The sequence below is a fragment of the Paramisgurnus dabryanus genome, chromosome 15 (assembly GCF_030506205.2).
Source record: "Paramisgurnus dabryanus chromosome 15, PD_genome_1.1, whole genome shotgun sequence".
NCBI classification, from domain to species: Eukaryota; Metazoa; Chordata; class Actinopteri; order Cypriniformes; family Cobitidae; genus Paramisgurnus; species Paramisgurnus dabryanus.
This window is the reverse complement of record NC_133351.1, coordinates 15,437,047-15,456,143: the sequence shown is the minus strand read 5'-3', so window position 1 is coordinate 15,456,143 and position 19,097 is coordinate 15,437,047. Positions and strand designations below refer to the sequence as shown.

General features: G+C 39.8%; 1 protein-coding gene across 4 annotated transcripts in view; it reads left to right on the top strand.

Moving 5' to 3' along the window:
• The window catches only part of klf12b (Kruppel like factor 12b), a 43,164-nt gene that overhangs the window by 18,395 nt on the left and 5,672 nt on the right, over positions 1-19,097 (top strand). For 2 of the 4 annotated variants that reach the window (XM_065251762.2, XM_065251759.2), the window contains 2 exons: positions 6,406-6,904; positions 12,723-12,858. In XM_065251762.2, the coding sequence (XP_065107834.1) occupies positions 6,433-6,904; positions 12,723-12,858 (608 nt within the window). In that variant the 5' untranslated portion in view covers positions 6,406-6,432. The remainder of the gene's footprint in view (positions 1-6,405; positions 6,905-12,722; positions 12,859-19,097) is intronic. The other 2 variants (XM_065251761.2, XM_065251760.2) reach the window with 2 other exon arrangements.

The window sequence follows — 19,097 nt, the reverse complement described above, 5'->3', positions numbered from 1 at the left end:
TGCAGCCAGGGCAGCCATTTTGGCAGGGCGAAAGCACAGATGCTGTAGAAAGCCATTCTTTTTACTTTTTTTTACATCACATGTTCCTTGCCTAAGTACACGTGACCACGACTATCCAAACACACATCAGATTGACTATCATTAAGCACTTGCCTTAGAAATGCATGGCTTAGCATAAAACATTGATTGAGTGCCATATAAGTCAAGCGATATTGATCAGACTCATTATAAGTATTCATTATTGACAGTGATGCACTGCTTTGTGAACCGTTCATTAATAATTACTCAGTTAATGTACCAAAAAGCCAGTAGCAAATGCACACAAGGGAATGTAGGTTTTTCTTATTGCTGTAAAAAGTTTGAGCCAATAGTATGTCTCACAAATCAGAACATCTTAACAACACCTTGCTTGCTTCCTGCGAAAGGCTGTGAGACACATTTATCCATATGTGTCGAGATGCTGCCAAGCGGCAGGAAGTGAGCAACCTACACAATGCCTCTTTGAAGTGCATCTCATCGCTCAGACATGGCCGACATTCACGTGGCCACATGCCAGGGGCTTGCTGAGAACGGTTTGCCCCAGTTAGGCCTGCGAAAATAGGCACGCTATAGCAAAATAGGCATTACGAATTTTAAAATTTAATGTTATTCACTATCAAAGTGGCTTAACAATCTTGTCCAGCTAAATTTATATGTAGTATTGATATACAGTGATTTTGTAAAACGAGGTTTTGGTCTTATCTTCTGCCCTCAGATCTCATGTAGAAATGAAACGATCAGTAAAGAGCGAAGGTGGAAACCACAGCTTTGAGCAAAAATAAATGTGTGGTTGAGGTTCGGAAACATTTGTTCAGACAAGGAAAAGGATCAGCATGCAAACAAAAGGTTTCCAGCTTTCACACACCAACCCGAAGCCTTTGATTTGCTTGGGGGTTTACGTGTAAAAGGATGCATATGCTCCATTTACCGTAGTTTGCTACAGTTTCATCTTTCCTTTTGACAATTCATCTCACTATAGTAGATCACATTGACGTATAAACGCTAATACTGTAGATTAACCAGTAATACAATCAAAATAATCATGCTGGTGATGTTTTTAATAATTGGCTGTTTTTGTGCTTCAAACCTGAGTTAAAAACAATTTAACAAATGATTTAAATGCAGAGCTCTCCAAAGCCAAATTGAATACAATGTAAAGAGAGGAACTTAGTTTGAGAAGAAAGTTCATCTCATTGGACCGCAAAGCCTGAGGCTACAGCGCCCACGGGGGCCTCTTCCCACAACGTCCTATATACATGCACACAAACAAAAAAATACAAATGCAGTCTAAAGCCTCTTAAGCATACCCCGAAGGGTACATCACAGAATTCAATAGTGTCTGAATGAGAGTTCATCACAGAGGTTGATGTTAAATGCCTTTTACTAGAAAAGGTGTGAGAGCTCATACAGTTGGCATTACAGCGGCCGGTTTTTTAATTGGGTTGAGAAAGTGATGCTGATTGGTCATCAGGGACACCTCTCTTTTCTTTTATGCAACCCTCATTAGCAGGTTGCTGATTGCATGCTATGCAAATAGACTTTCACTCATTGGGTTTGATTACTACCATGTCTGTGCAGCTGTGCTGCATTTTTGAACACTAAATGTACAGAATTTACTAAAAAAAGAAATGAAATTTCTTAAAGGATTAGTCCATTTTCTTAAAAAAATCCAGATAATTTACTCACCACCATGTCATCCAAAATGTTGATGTCTTTTTTTGTTCAGTCAAGAAGAAATTATGTTTTTTGAGGAAAACATTCCAGAATTTTTCTTATTTTAATGGACTTTAATGGACCCCAACACATAATAGTTTTAATTCAGTTTAAAAATTACAGTTTCAACGGAGTTTCAAAGGCCTCCATGAGGCATAAGGGTCTTATCTAGCAAAACGATTTTCATTTTTGACAAGAAAAATAAAAAAGATGCACTTTTAAACCACAACTTCTCATCTATCTCCGGTCCTGTGACACGCCAGCGCAACCTCATGCAATACGTCATCACGTCAAGAGGTCACGGATGACGAATACGAAACTACTGCTCCAGTGTTTACAAGTGTGGAGAAGGAGGACCGTTCTGACGTCGAATGATACTAATTAATGTCTTTGTGTCAGTTTATTGTTCAAAAATGGTCCGCAAATGTGCATTTCATATATGTAACACGTGACCTTTCCACGGCATTACGCAATTACGTGAGGTTGCGCTGGCGTGTCACAGGACCGGAGATAGACAAGAAGTTGTGGTTTAAAAGTGCATATTTAAATTTTTCTTCTAAAAATGACATAGTTTCGCTAGATAAGACCCGTATGCCTCGTTTGGGATTGTTTAGAGTCCTTTGAAACTCTGTGGAAACTGCAAGTTTAAACTGCATTAAATCTGTTACGTGTTGGGGTCCATTAAAGTCCATTAAAATGAAAAAATGCAATATTTCTTCTCAAAGCATAATTTCTTCTCGACTGAACAAAGAAAAACATCAACATATTGGATGACATGGTGGTGAGTAAATTATCTAGATTTTTTAAGAAAATGGACTAATCCTTCAAAGGAATAGTTCACTCGAAATCAGAAATTATGTAATCGTTCCAAATGTTGCATTATAAATTTGTATGACTTGTATTTATGGAGTACAACATCATTTATTTTGAATAATGTTTGGAGGGTAGTTGAATTAAACATTAGGGTAAACTGTTTAAGTGTTAAAATCTGACTTTAAGATATTTTCATAATCCCATAATAGACCCACCAGTCATTTGAGTAGAACTGTGAAAATGTTTCATTGTCCATTTCCTTTTGGCTAAAAGGTGCTAAAAGAGGCAGAATCACTACTGAAGCATTGTCATGATCGCACTTTGCAGAGAAGGAACCCTTTGTTCAGATAATGCTGTTTTCATACTTCCCAGTCAATTCAGTATTGTAACCCTGACCTTTAGCTTATTTTTCCTGGCCTGTGACAATGCCCTTTGATCCCTGAATGACCTGACCTGAGTGTGTCATCATGTCAGCATATTTCCAGTAAGGTCCAGTGTGCTTTTTTTAGCGGCACCTAGTGGTGAATTGCAACCAGTAGCTCAGTCCACGGCTCACCTCTCAATTTCAAAACGCAAAGAGAAGCTACAGTAGCTGCCACAGGACATACATACAGTATCATTGTCTGAGACAACATAGGGACGAAACGTGCTCTGTTGAGAAGTTTGTCCGTTTAGGGCTACTGTAACAGAAACATGGCAGCGACTTCCATGTCAGGGTACCCGCAGTGTATGTAGATAAAACGGCTCATTCTAAGGTTATAAAAACAATGCAGGTCTTTATACACCAATGATAATATAGTTATGTTTATATTGCATTTCTGTTAAGAGATAATTTTAAGAGATTATTCTAAAACTCCCACATTGCACATTTAATTGGATGTCATTTGTTTGTTTTTGGATTTAGATGCATTTTGCTTATTCACAGGTTAGCAATGCATAGAGACTCCATGCAACCGAATTAAAAATACTATGAACTCAGGGGAAAAAAGCTTTACTGCAGACCGCTTAGTCCACATTACGGTAACATAAAGAAATGTGAGCATATAAACAAAGTCGAATTGCAGTTCCCAAGCAGACCGTTTATCACATCTGCCGCCCACAATTGGAAAACTCTTTGCTTTGGTTTAATGAGCTGCTCCGTCATGATTAGCCGCCTGCTCAGTAGTGATCATTATACTGCATGCTTTTACTGCAGTGAGCAACGCTTTATCCGCTTGCACACGGATGACGGTGCACTGTTTACAGATCCTGTTTCCGTTTTGACATTTTATGACTTGACACTTCACGCTGTATTTTTAACATACAATTTCCAGTTTTAAAGTTATATACAGTGCTTAACAAATGTATTAGACCACCAATCTGACTCTGAACTAACAGTACTGGTGATACCAAAATCATTTTTTAGGTTTCTATAATGTTTAATCCACCAAGATGTGTAAGCTTTTTAGTCACAGTAGTATTTCTAATACTAAAATATCATTATTTGTTGTTATCTATGAAGTTACTGATTCACAAAAATAGTGTAGTGACTTTATTTATTTTTTATTCAGATGCCCAATTACAGTTATTAACTTGCAGTCCTTAATAAAAAAATATGTTGAATGTTACACTTCTGAAAGAAGTTGAATATGCTGGCTTAAATTTGGGTATGAAAACATAAATTCAATTTGACTTTTCTGTTCAATACTGAGAACTCTCTGAAAAAGAAAAGAGGGCCCTATTTTAACGATCTGAAACGCAAGTGCGAAGCGCAACGCGCAAGTGAGTTTGTGGGCGGATCTTGGGCGCTGTTGCTATTTTCCCGGCGTGAGAAATAACTCTTGCGGCGGGGCGCAAATCAATAAGGGGTTGGTCTGAAGAAGGTTCATTATTCATAGGTGTGGTTTGGGCGTAACGTCAAATAAACCAATCAGAACGCTATCCAACATTCCCTTTAAACGCAAGGGCGCAAGTTCCATGGCGGGTTGCTATTATTATGACGGATTTACCAGGCGTACGCCAGGAGGGGTTTACAGCCGAGGAGACCCATGTTCTTGTAAGAGTAAAGACAGAGAAGTTGTTTTGTATGGGGATAGGAGAAACCCGCCCAAATCAGCGTAGGTTAAACAGGCGTGAGAGGAAATAGCCACAATTGTCTCATCAGCTGGCATCCCCATCGTTGCGCCAAGCGCTAGAATGATGTCAGGAGACGGGGGAATCCCAAGCTTGCCAGCATAAATCGGGCACGCCGTGTAACGGGTGGTGGATCTGCCTCTATACAGACGCCAGCAGAGGACATCGCTGCGTCCACCCTCACCGCTGAAAGGGTTTGGGGGCTTTGAAATCGGCCCCAAGAAACGCAAGCAAGGTCCAACCCCAAAGTACTCTTACAAATCAAGTTCATATACATTAAGGTTTCTTATGAAAACATTTTAATTATTATTTACATAAAATAAACGTAATACAGCCACACAACAAACTTATGAAAATATTTTTATCGTTATTTGCATGAGAATTTTTTAACGCAGCCACACAATAAATAAAAACTATCACCACAATGCTCACCACTATGATTCCCCTTATCTCGTGTATTAATATTTTTAAGTGTAACAATTTATGATTTGCAAAAATAACTGTTGCATCTGTGTAGATTAGATGCAAAGTGTATGCACGTTGTGCACGCTATACATTATGGTCAAGCATGCGCCCTTAAAATAGCATAATGAACAACGCGCAACGCGCCACTGACTTTAAACTTTTTTTTTCTGGTCAGTGGCGCAATTGTTTTTTGAAACTGCAAAATAGCATCACGGATGGTTTGCGCCGGAACACGCCTCTTTTTTTGCGCTGAACCGCCCAGGGAGCGCAAGTTCATTTCCTAGTTTGCCGACTTGCGTTTGTGGAGGGAAAAACCCGCTGTGCGCCGGTGCAAAATACAAATGATACATGCGTCACTGACAAAGTCAATTGCGCTGGGTGCAAGATAGGGCCCAGAGTCTCCATTAAAGCACTTCACGATGCTGGAAGGCCTTTAAGGACAAATAGACAGGTGACCTAATAAATTTTTAAGCCCTGTATATAAATAAAAACACAATAGAGGCCCAAAATCACATGCCCACCTTTCCATTGAACCATTAAAATGTAAATGCAAAATTACAGTAAATCTGGGTCATTCTTACATTAGCAGAAGAACCAATGACATTTGTTCACCCATTTATTATGATGGTACTTGCACCACCGCTTTTAAAACAACAGTACTGTATGTCGATTTCGAAAAGGCACCATGCATCATTTATGCATCATTTGTTCTTGTTAACAACAAACCACAAATCACTTTGTCATTGTTTTCACCGTTGACAATCATGTTGTAAATCTGAAAAAGAGTCAAGGAATGCAAATAGTATTAATATGAAAATTCTTCAAAAAATCAAAATGTTTATCTAGCAGATAGCAACTACCTGTAGTACTACTGTTCTGTATTTTATACTGACTAGTACACAGTATTATTTTAAGACCCATATGCTATCATAAAGAGTTGTGTGTCTGTCTGTGTGTACTGTATGTTTTGAATGTGTGTGTGTGTTAGGTAAAATTACACTTAAAAACACACAAAAAAACACCAGCAGTCATAAAAGGAACGTGACAGGTCAGGATGTCTGGCCCATGTGGTATTTTTGCAGCACTGAAGGACAGATTGATTAGAAAGTGTTGCCAATCAACCATTGTACCTACTGAGAAGAAACAGAACGAACACAACATGACAAACAAATCGTCATCAGAGTTGATCTTAAATTGAATTGAGCCACAGAGTACTTCTGCACTTATGTACTTTTCATTTTTTTTGTGTTTTTATTCTTACAGTCACCCAGAGTGCACAGTTACCCTGATATGGAGGCCATGCCACTTCTTCTCAGCAAAGTGAAGGCGGAACCTCCAGAAGATCTGCTCTCTCATGAGCAGTTCCAGACTCAGACCGAACCCGTGGACCTGTCCATCAACAAGACACGGACATCATCTCCATCATCCAACACCTCACCCATTACCTCAGCCTTCTCTCCGTCCTCTTCTTCATCATCATCGTCACCTTCAGTAATCACCTCGGTCTCCTCGGGAATGCAATCCGTGTTGACACCCGGGCCCTTGGTTGGATCTTCTCAAGGAGTAAGGGGCCAGCAATTTTTGCACATCATCCACCCCGTACCACCCTCAAGCCCAAGTAAACTACCTAGCCAGGTGCACCGTATCCCTGTGGTGGTGCAGTCAATGCCCTTTATGTACACCACAGCAGTACGCTCCCCCTCCACCATCAACTCCACCATCATGTTACCTCTTCTGGACGAGGCCAAGTTTCATGGTAAAGGTGAGGAATGTTAGTTGCCATTTTTTATGTGTAATTGTGACTTAGGGGCTGTTTACACTTGGTATTAAGATGTGTTTTCATCGATCGGATCACAAGTGGACGAGAGAGACACATTACGTTTACACCTGGTTTTTAAATCCGTCTCTTTTGTCCACTTTCGACCGCTTCTGTCCTGAATACTGTGAGGGGGTGGTCCGTGAGACAGTGGGCTAGTCTCTCTGCTGTCATTCAAACCCGTGCGGGAGTAATTATGAGTTTATATGGACACAAACTAATATTATGTCGGAGTCCACTGCTTGTTTAGCAAGTAAACATGCTGCACAGTGTTTTCTACGTTTATATATTAAAGCTTTCTCTGAATTTTCAGCGCAATTGATGAAATAGGATCGCGCAACTTTCACACGCTTTCAAAACGAAACTACGGAGATCCTCCGCTTTAGTTTTATCAATGAAATGCTAAAAATAGCGCTGTTCACCGTATGTTCACGCCAGAAGTCAAAAAAAGACGTAAAACTTGTGTTTAATACCTCAGATTAGATAAATGGGCGGAGAGAAGGCGGTCGCGTGTGGCTGTTCGAACACATTCAACCACATATGCGTTCCGCAACTCCAAAGCGATCCGATCGAAAGTTGTTTCGACTACCTCTGGATGTGGTTGAAAGTGGTCGAAAGTGGACGAGCTCAAAACTTTTTGAACACCGTTTACACCTGACATTAACGTCGTCCACTTGTGATCCGTTCGACGAAAACGCATGTTAATGCCAAGTGTAAACAGCCTCTTAGTGGCCATAAAGTCCTTGTTAATGTCCGACATAATGCAGGGCTCAACGCAGTGGTTCAGGTTTTCACTTGTCCAGCCAAACATTTTACTGGCCCCACCAAAATAAGATTTTAGTGTCACATACTTAAAATAACAATTCAAAAGTCAAATAGAATTCATTTGTACAGACAATTGTCAATTTTAAATGTAAACTCTAATTCTAAAAATGTTACAAAAATCAGGATTAACTCTGCACAGAAATGGAGTCATCCATTTGGAATCTTGAAGTCGGGAAGGAATTTTAAGTAAGATAATGAACCAAAATCTTTTTTCATACGTCTCGCCATTAAGTTCAGTGGACCAGATGAAGGGTTATTGGTAACACCGTGCACACTATGTGCTATCTGCTTTTTTCATGAGTTTCAAGGTTTTGTTTTCAGTAGTTGCTTGTTCCAACGAAAAATCGACTTTACCTGGAAACCGACGGCAAACTGTGCAAAACATTGTATTGTTTCTTTCATCGTGTTTTACGCAAGTAAATGTCTGCTTCCAAGATGTTAAATAATTACGTTCATTCATTGGCTTCATAATTGGAGGACGCCGCCGGCATCTTAACGTCTCTTTGCTCTAGCAGCTGACGTAATATGCAACAGTGTCCACAACAACCAATTTGGTAGGAGAAACGTCATGACATTGCTGAGACGTTAACGTTCACGATTGTAACATTGCCTAAGAATACATACAGACAAACGGCAACAGGCAAAAAAAAATATTTTAGTGACAGATTGGGCCAATGACAATACTGTTTACTGGCCCAATCGTCTCTCACGCTGGCCTCGGGAGAAAGCAAATCAGCTGCATTGGACAGAAACAAAAGCCGATAAGTCGTCTGTGCATTCACATCTGTTTTAGGAAAGACTAGCTTCAGACATTAGACACCAGACAGCATTACTTAGCCCTTCTTCACAGAAAAACACCATAGTACTCATAATCACTAGCAGATATGTGGCTGATTATCCTCAGCTGCCTGTGCACTAGCGTTAGGAATTATGCGCTTTGTCAGGCGGTGCACGCAGTCTGTCTGAGCGTTTGGGCCTCTGAAGTGCACACTTCAGGTTAAGCGTATAAAGTAAAACCCCTTGTAATAAAAAGTCAATAAAAACAAACTTCTGCCCCGTTGCGGAGTGTCTCCAGGCAGTGTTTTATGGCAGGATGAAAGTGTTTCCTTCTTTAAAGTTTGGATCTGATCTGTCATATGGTCTCAAGTCCAAGGAAAGAGTTGTCGAAAGGTCTCGGCCTCTTGCCACATGCCCTAATCTGAAGCACACATCTCGCACGCTGCCTTTCTAAGTTCTCAAGACCTCAAGCGCTTTACTCTAGAGCTGATGTTTAGAGTCGGTTTCCTGTAGGGCTAGTTTTATTTCTCTGGCACCAATCCATGATGCTCTGGGTGTTGCTATCAAATAGTGTTCAGCCCAAGCAAAGGGCACAAGGGAACTGTTTGTTGCTAACCTCTTGTTTATCTGGGAAGGGTTTCTGTCCCAAATGGTTGGGCAGGGTTGGGTGTCCTGCTAAGAGAAGGATTTAAGTGCTGGGTGTCTCTCTCAGCTGGAGGGGAGGAAAGAGAGGAAAAACAAGGTTTGCATAATGGGGTGGGACGGATATTGAAGATGGGTGGCAGCGTGAGCAGTCAGGCACATAGCAACATGGACTCCACCCAGAAAGCACTGGAGCAGCACAGAGGAAATGGGGTCAGGCCTGGGTGGGGTCCACTGGGTAGAAGACTGTGATATGCTTACATGAGTGTCATGATAGTGCTTGTCTGTTGCATTACTCTTAAGCTACTCTGTTACATTGCTTAAGTACGGAAGTATGTTAAAGGCTTCGATAGACTATTTTAACACGCACAAGTAAATAAGCGCCAATAAATGTCTCTGTCATGGGCAGTGACAGCTGGAAACACAATGGACACTGCACACTTTTACTTGCATGCATACTGTCGTACAGGTTGCCAGGGGGAGGTGTAAGGGGGTGTGCCCTTCTCCAAAGCTCTGTCTCTGGCAGTTACCATGGAAACAGGCTATGGCTGGAAACAACAGGAGAAAGAAATCAGGGGGTTTGCTTCACTACCTCTTGTGAACTACGCTTTTGTCATTGCCTTTAAATTGACATTTAGGTGAATAACTTTGTAGGTAGGATGAAAGGTAGAAATTATGGTTTCATTTATGTTGGCTGTCTATAATATCTCGCTGTAGTCTGTGCACTTACAATTACACATGCAGATGCTTTCAGTGCATTTAATTTATACATTTATCAGTATGTGTGCTCCCTGGGGTCGAACCGACGATCTTTGCATTGCTAATAAAATGCTTTACGAATTCAGCTACAGGGACACATGATAAAAGTATAAAAGTATATGTGCATAATAAAAGTATTGTATTTATCATTCACAACACATGATTATTAAATGAATTGCATTTTATTATTAAATAGTTTTATATATTTAAAAGGGACATGTCATGAAAATCTGACTTTTTCCAGGTTTAAGTGCTAATATTGGGTCCACAGTGCTTCTATCAACTTAGAAAATGTGAAAAAGATCAACCCAGTAACATAGTTTTGGTAAACCATTCTCTGTAAGCATGTGAAAAAATAGTTCATTGAAATGTGGCTCCCCTTGTGATGTCAGAGGGGGATAATACCACACTTTAATATGCAATATCCAACCACGGCACTGCAATTTAGTTCAGAGATCAGCTCATTTGCATTTAAAGGGACACACCCAAAACCGGCACATTTTTGCTCACACCTACAAAGTGGCAATTTTAAAATGCAATAATAAATTATCTATATGCTTGAACTTTAGATATGTACTCTGGAGACACCAAAGTTTTATTTGACATCTTAAAAAGTCTTGTTTTAACAAAGTTAACAAGTAAGTTATCAAGTTAGTCAAGCTTATACGAATGTGGCCATATAGCTTCATTTGTAGAGCATTTTGTTGGCAGCATAAAGTTCATGGGCTCGATCCACACATCAGAAAAGCCAAATGCATAAAAACTAATATCATTGCATCTGTTTGAACATTGACTCTAGTACCACACTACATCTTGCTGTAAATGCAAAGTTGTAAATTGTTTTGGGTAACTCCACATACATGCCTGTTACTGATTTATTTCTAGCCCGATATGATGGAATGAAGGAGGAGAGAGATGCTTTTAGACGTCTGTAATAAATCCAGTTAATCTTTCATTGAAATCGTTTTAATCAAAATGAAAACTCACTTCTGCGGAGCGTTTCTGGTGCTCTTAAATGGAAGTTACAATTACAAAACGGATTTAAACTGCAGAGATTATGTTTACAATATAAGAACACCTTTTGTGCTGGTTAAACACAACATGGACTTACATATTACTTAATATGAATGGGGATGAGGCTGTCAGTCTTGACAATAATATCCTAATACCAATATTTTCTTATTGCAAAATAAGCAATAGACCTAAAGGAAGACATGTGATTAACTCTCTGTGTGTCTTGACTGGAGGGTTATATTATAGCTGTGTCCACTACCCTGGAGATAAAAGTACGAGTGACAGCCTAGTGCTGTTGTCTTTAGACTGTCTCTGGGTGCAGAAATGTGTGATAGTGTTAATCACCTGCGCTGGTGACATACCCAGAGGACACACTGCCCTAGGCTGGCTGGAAGACAGCATGAGTAGCTCTGATCTGGGATCAGGTCTGACAAGACTGCTGAGAAAGCAGCGAATTAGAACCGTAGCCCTTCAGTACAGGCTAACCCTGAGTGAGCAGTGACGTACAGTTATTAGAGAATAGTGTACACACTGTAACACACGCAAAGGTGTGTCTCTATTGAAAACATGTATTTGGGGACAAATGACAGAACGCATACATGCACACACCACAGCTGAATCATCCATAATTAATTCTTGCTTCAGCATCACATCCTAACCGTGCAATAAATTACCAAGAGACACATCCTAAATTTTTTCCTATGATACTCTGAGTTTTCCTCCTGAGCAGCTGCGACCACAAAAAGGCATTTGGCCAATCACTTGGTCCCTGCCAATCACTTTGGTCCACTGGGCGGCCCAGCCTAAAGTTAAATCTCATTGGTCGGAAATTTCTTCCACAATACTGTATATAAATGTTATTTCTTATTATGTCATTTATTGGTCATGATTTTGTCACACCATAACACATTTGTACTTTCAGTGAGCATTTATAAAATGTAATAAAGTAAATTATTTGAAGGTATACTCCAGCTTATTTTCCAGCTCCCCTAAAGTTGAGTTTCAACGTTTTGGAATCCATTCAGCCGATCTCCGGGTCTGGTGCTACCACTTTTAGCATAGCTTAGCATAATTCATTGAATCTGATTAGACCATTAGCATTGCACTTAAATATAACCAAAGAGTTTCTATATTTTTCCCATTTAAATCGCGACTCTTCGTGTACTAAGAATGATGAAAATGTAAAAGTTTAGATTTTCTAGCAAATATGTTCAAAATCAAAGTTCTGGCATAATAATCAAGGACTTTGCTGACGTACTGTACCATGTGTGCAGCAGGGGCAATGATATAACGCAGTGCCCCAAAATAATTCCCAGCTACTGAAAGTTACCAAAGGGACTATTTTTAGGTGCTGCGTAATATTATTGCGCTTGCACACAAGAAGAGTCAAGTTTTAAATAGGAAACATATCGAAACCCTTTGGTTATTTTTGAACGCGATGCTAATGGTCTAATCAGATTCAATGAATTGTACTAAGCTAAAAGTGGTACCACCAGACCCGATTTTACCAAAACGGTAAAACTCAATTGTTTAAATGGAAAATAAGCCCATTTTCAAAAAAGTGGAATATCCCTTTAATGCTGGAAAAAGGTTTGGGTTCCTGTAGACTGAATGAATGCTGTGTTTTTTCATGATTAAGTCATGTGGCATATGAATCGGATTGAGGATTGAGAATGACCCCAGGCAGTACGCATATCATACTGTAGTCGTGTAACTAACCCACTCTTTTGTTTTCCCCCCGCGGCAGCACAAACAGGCCCCAATGGCCTGTCGCCAAGACAAATCAAAAGTGACAGTGATGATGACGACCTGCCAAACGTGACCTTGGACAGTGTTAATGAAACAGGATCCACAGCGCTGTCTATAGCACGGGCCGTGCAAGAGTGAGTAGCCTCTTATGACAAACTCTCAAAAACACACTGCAACCTATAGCATATATACATTGTACTAAAAGTCAGATCTGATATGCTAGAGTAATGCTCATGATAATGATTTATTTTTATTTGAAGATTCTGCTTTGTATTTGGGATGTTCCTGTAGCTGAATTCATCATTAGCAGTGCAAAAGTTTAGGAGTTCGAACTTGAGGAATTCATACAGTGTACTGATAAAATGTATGCACCTTGAATGCACTGTGTTTACCGAAATGCAAAAATGTAAATTCAACTGTAATGCATAATCACTGTCTGAACCTTTAGCTCATATGCTAACGACACAAAGGTCATGGTGGGTTCAATTCTTATAAAACGCACATACTAACAAAATGTGATAATGTTTCTTAAATACACTGCAAGTTGCTTTGGATAAAATGCAAATGTAACCTTTCATAACAGGACTTTTGGAAAAAGCGAGAAGGTCCTTTGCGGGGCCCTACGGTTGCATTCTTTTAAATACCAGCTCTTGTCTAAAGCTCTTAAATCTTTTTGTCTCTGGTAACATTAGCCGTCATCTTCCTTTCCTGGCGTTACAACGGCATGCGTCCTCCCTCAGATGAGGTAGCCTTCCCATTAAAGACAGTGACATGATCAAAACCAGAAGACTCTCTCAGCACGCTCGAGCCTGTGGGCTGTAAAATAATAAAAACGACTAAGGTCTTCTCCCAAACACCCAGACTTTTCCATGAGCCTGCACCCTAGCAGCGCTGTACTCCGCCTGTTATTTAGGCAAATGGTTTGGAAAGTATTTCAGGATTCTTCTGTATGTCAGAGCTCCTGGACTGACACAAAGTAAATGTTTCGCTTTGCTGGGAGCGTTGGAGAGTGGAAGTAGGACTTTACCCCCCAGTGCAGTAAAATGCCAAAACACAGTTTAAGCAGGTTCACAGAAATGGTGTTATTAGAGAGCTGCTTTTGGCTATTGAGAGAGAGAGAGAAAGAGAGAGAGAGAGAGGACACATGTGCAGCTGGGTTCAGTCTAGCATGTAAAATAAGATCCGTGGCCATTGTATCCACAAGAATAAGAGCGATAGCATTGCAGACCTAAACGGATGGGAATAAACAAGCGTTTATCACATCAAAGAAGTGTTTGATGAAGATTATTGCCGTTTAATTGGGTCACTGTTTTTGTGCAATACTTAAACTAGAAAATGACGATGGTTCCACATTGAGAAAGGCTGGTGATTTAAGACTCAGTTGGTAGAGCATTGTATTAACATTGCAAAAGGTCATGGGTTCAATTCCCAAGACACACACATAAAATGTATTCCTTGAATTCGCTTTGGATAAAAGCGTTTGTCAAATGCATGCATGTAAAATATACACGGACTAAAGTGCAACAGTAAGAATCTAGACTCGAATTTGTGGACACAGAGTTTGGCCACGCCATCGCAGGGCCCCTTGGGACTAAAATAACCCCCACGGCTCAAAGACCCATCAGAGTCCTAAATGAGTCAGTCTCCACTATAAGGCCATCCTCACCAGCAGGCAAACCAATTTAGGAGAGCGATAACTGCCAGCTCTGCACTTAATTGAAATGTCCACGTGACTAAAGAGATTGTGTATGGTATACAGCAGCACTCCAAACAAGAGACCAGATGCCATTATCAGCAGTCATTTGTTCAGAGTTGAGTTGCTGATAACTGTTTCATAGAGCGTATACCCGTACAAGCGTACAACCTTAAACATCAACATCTCTGATAAATGTGTATAGAAGAGTGTTTTAAAATACTTTGGCCTCCGGGTATCTACAAATCCCTGAGGAAACGAAGCTGAACTATTGTTAGGATGGCCCGGCAGTTTATTACAGTAGGTCCCTCATAGGGTTGCAAGATATTGGAGAGAAATACGCTAAACAATGCAGTATACAATCTGAGATACAATAGTGCTACAAGTTTTAGATTTTAATACTTTATAACCAACATACACTGAAGAAAATTAAACTAAACACTCCCCCCTCCCATTTTTCATGAGCTGAACTAAAAACAGACTTTTTTCTATGTACACAAAATGCTTATTTCTCTCAAATATTGGTTATAAACCTGTCTAAATCTGTGTTCGTGAGCACGTCTCCTTTGCCGAGATAATCCATCCATCTTAAAGGTGTGGCATATCAAGATGCTGATTAGACAGCATGATTATTGCACCGGTGTGCCTTAGGCTGGCCACAATAAAAGGCCACTCTAAAATGTGCAGTTTTATCACAAAGCACAATGCCACAGATGTCGCAAGTTTTGATGGAGCATGCAATTGGCTTGCTGACTGCAGTAGGGCCCACCAGAGCTGTTGGCCGTGATTGAATATTTTATTTTGGCCAGCCTAAGGCCAACCTGTGCAATAATCATGCTGTCTAATCAACATCTTGATATGCCACACCTGTAAGATGGATGGATTATCTTGACAAAGAAGAAGCGCTCACTAACACAGATTTAGACAGATTTGTGAACACTATTTGAGAGAAATAGGCCTTTTGTGTACATAGTCTTGGATCTTTTGAGTTCAGCTCATGAAAAATGGGGGCAAAAACTATTTTTTCAGTGTATGTTTTGCATTGTTTCTGGGGAAAGAAAACATCATGAAAACTCTGCATCAACCTAAAACTTTGATTATAATTTAGTTTGTGAAAACCATTGCTATATGGATATTGAAGTATGCTGTATACACATTTGCTATATATTTATCTTACAACCCTAAACTGACTAAAAATAAGAGGGTCAGAAAATGTCTTTAGCTTTCATTGTGGCAGTACCCTTTCACCTTGGTACCCTAAGAGTTCATATCAGTACCTCAGAGTAGGGCTGGGTATCGATTCAGATGTTCCAGATCGATTCGATTTCGATTCACAAGCTATCGATTCGATTTCGATTCTCGATTGCATTTTCGATTCCGGTTCTCAGGTAGGTTTTTATAGTTGATTCTCGATTCAACTCAATAAATACAGATTTAATACAAATACTTTTTTACTTTAACAGTGAACAGCAGTTTACAAGTGGGTAACTAATAAAAATAAATTAAAAGCCACAACACGTCTTGCTTGCGAAATCTAAAATGCTTCCATACCTCCGTTCAATGTTTGCGGCAATAAATATGAAAAAAATAGATTCTGCTCTTTGAGAATCGATTTTTAATCGACCACCTTTTTAAAAACGATTAATCGAAAAATCTTTTTTTTTTGCCCAGCCCTACCTGAGAGGTATATACCAAAGATAACATATTAGTACCTTAAAGGGACACTACACTTTTTTGAAAATATGCTCATTTTCCAGCTCCCCTAGAGTTAAACAATTAATTTTAATCATTTTGGAAACCCAATCTCCGGGTCTGGCGGTACCACATTTAGCATAGCTTAGCATAATCCATTGATAAGACCATTAGCATTGCGCTCAAAAATGACCAAAGAGTTTCGATATTTTTCCTCTTTAAAACTGGACTCGATATGGCTAGGAACTAGTCCACTTCCATGGTCCACTTGGTAACTTTCAATAGCTTGGGACTATTTTTGGGCACTGCTTAATATCATTGTGCCTGCTGCAGCCATGGTACAGCAACAAAGTCCTTGATTATTAAACCAGAATGAGATAATAGTTCCTAGCCATATTGGCCTAGAAAATATAAACTTTTAATTTTCTGTCGGTCTTAGTACACGATGTAACTAAAGAAAAGTCAAGTTTTAAAAATATCGAAACTCTTTGGTCATTTTTTTAAGCGTTGTGCTAATGGTCTAATCAGATTCAATGGATTATGCTAAGCTATGCTAAAACTCAGAGATTGGCTAAATGGATTCCAAAACAATAACAATCAAATTCAATTGCCTATTTTTTTTTTTAAGTAAAGTGTCCCTTTAAAGATACATAATGGCATCAAATGTTTACATATCTGTAACTTAACTGTACATATTAGGACCTTTTTAAAGGGGGTACTGCCCCAGTGAGAGCTAAAGACAATTTTTTGACCATTTATCTGATAAATGGCCTTTTGTCAAAGAAGCATAGTCTGTTCTTTCATTACGGTCACAGTAAAAAACAACTTATTACTAGGTGCTTGAAAAAAGCGCTTGTGTTTGAATATGTAAAGTTTTAGAGTAAGTCTTATTATTTTCATGCTGTTCTCAAGAAATCTCATCTCTGAATAACAAAACTCTCATGGAAGTGTTTTCCTGAACTGTATTGGATCTACAGTAATCTCACTCGATCATTCCTCTGTGCAGTCTGCACTCTCTGTGCAAATCCTAGATGAAATGCAGGTTTTGTTGTGACACATGTTTAGGAGAGCGTACCAGAGTCCCCCGAAGAAAGACTTGGACAGGAGTACAGATATAAAAGGAGCAAGGGCTCAATTCAGTTCAATTTGAAACACATTTCAGAGCCGTTTCCACATACAGAAGATTCACACACCCATCCTCCTTCAGGCACTAAAGCACAAAGCCAGGGATGTAATTGTTAAAAATATGTTTAAAAAAATTGTAGCCGCGTTTGCCACCCAAAATGTATGAAATCCTAGCTGCAGTTTATTGTGTGACCACAAACTTAACAGTAATCAAAAGAAATTAAAATATTGACAATTTATAGCATAAAATTCAATAGGGGCTTCCTAACAGCACCTCCTTACAAACAGATCAACAGTAAATCCTCAGCATTTTCTCCTTATAAATGTCTGGTAATCTGCTGTTGTATTAAAACATACATTCAGTCAATGGTTTAATAAATAAACCACCACAAAAAATGTATTTATTGCACCCAAAATAAGGTGTCAAACCACATTTTTGAACACTAGATGTGCATATGTCTCTTTTTATAACATTCCATATTGCCAATATCTGATCTTTTATATCTGACTTCCACAAGCAGATAAACTGTCAATTCGACATTTGATAAAACACAGTGATTTGACACAGATCGTCCATTGCGGTAAAGAAACTAAACGTCTACCTGTCAGGTAAATCTGTTATTTGGTGTCACTTTCCATGACTCAGACTACACTACCGTTATTTATGTAAGTGGCGTCCTTTCTGAAATATATCAGACTGTAAACATCCTGTGAGACCTCGCCACTGAAAGTCTTTCCACTGTAAATCCTGTCACTCCCTTCACGCCCCCCACCACTCCCTCTGAGCGCTCCTTCCCCTCCCCATTTGTATCTCACCACCAACTTTTATGGTCACATGATGCTCTCTCTGCTCTTTCTCTCTCGCAATTTCTCTGAGAAACTGTTTGGCTCATTGCCTCGTTCTCTGCTTCTCTTTGTATCCACTTCTCAATTTCACTTCTCCCCTCCTGTCTCTCTCTCTCTCTCTCTCTCTCTCTCTCTCTCTCTCTCTCTCTCTCTCTCTTTCACTCCCCGCATTAGCTCTAGGCAGTGAGAGAGTTCAGCCTCATTTCTGACACATTGGCTCATTTCCGCTAGGCCTTCGCTCGGCAACATGCCAACACCAACAGGTGATCCCGGGAGCAGATGAGAAACAGGAAGTGGGCTGCGTGTGGTGGAGACAGTTCACTGGAGGGGTTGTCTGGCCCCGCCCACCTTGGCCTCTTGCTGTTAGGCCCAGCCCTTGCCAATAAGCAAAGCAGGGGACGTAGAGCTCTTATTACCTTACAAGGGAAGGGGAGCGAGGACAATCTACCGTAATTAGGTGCTCCGCAGTCTCTACCTATGGAAGAAAATGACTTGCACCCTCTCGTCTTTCACTTTCAGACACATGCACACAAACACACAGCATGTCCTCACACTGACGTGGCTCTTTGCTCTTCCAACAGTTCAGTGAGCTCATTGGTTGATTTCCTGTACAAATCCGTACAATTAGAGCCAAGTGTACAATCTCCGTTGAATGCGTGCCCACCTTCTGGAATTTCAGTAATTCATTCATTTTCAAAGCATATTAATACTGCCGGTTTTGTTCATTTGATCTCTTAATACGATTTAATATTCATTTGGAATATAAATGTAAAGACACAGCCCTACATTTTTGCTACCCCAAAGTTTACCAGCTAAAACAAACTGCGCTGCTCGGTGAAAAGTATGTTTATGTAAGAAAAATATATTTTGATATCGTCACAACTCTGCAGGCCTACAGCGCCATCTAGTGATAGACATTTGTAAAACAGGTTAGATGGAGACGTCACACTTCTGATATTATTGTTAATAGTTTGTACAGAAAAAAAGAAACCAAACAAATAATTGGAATCATGTTTT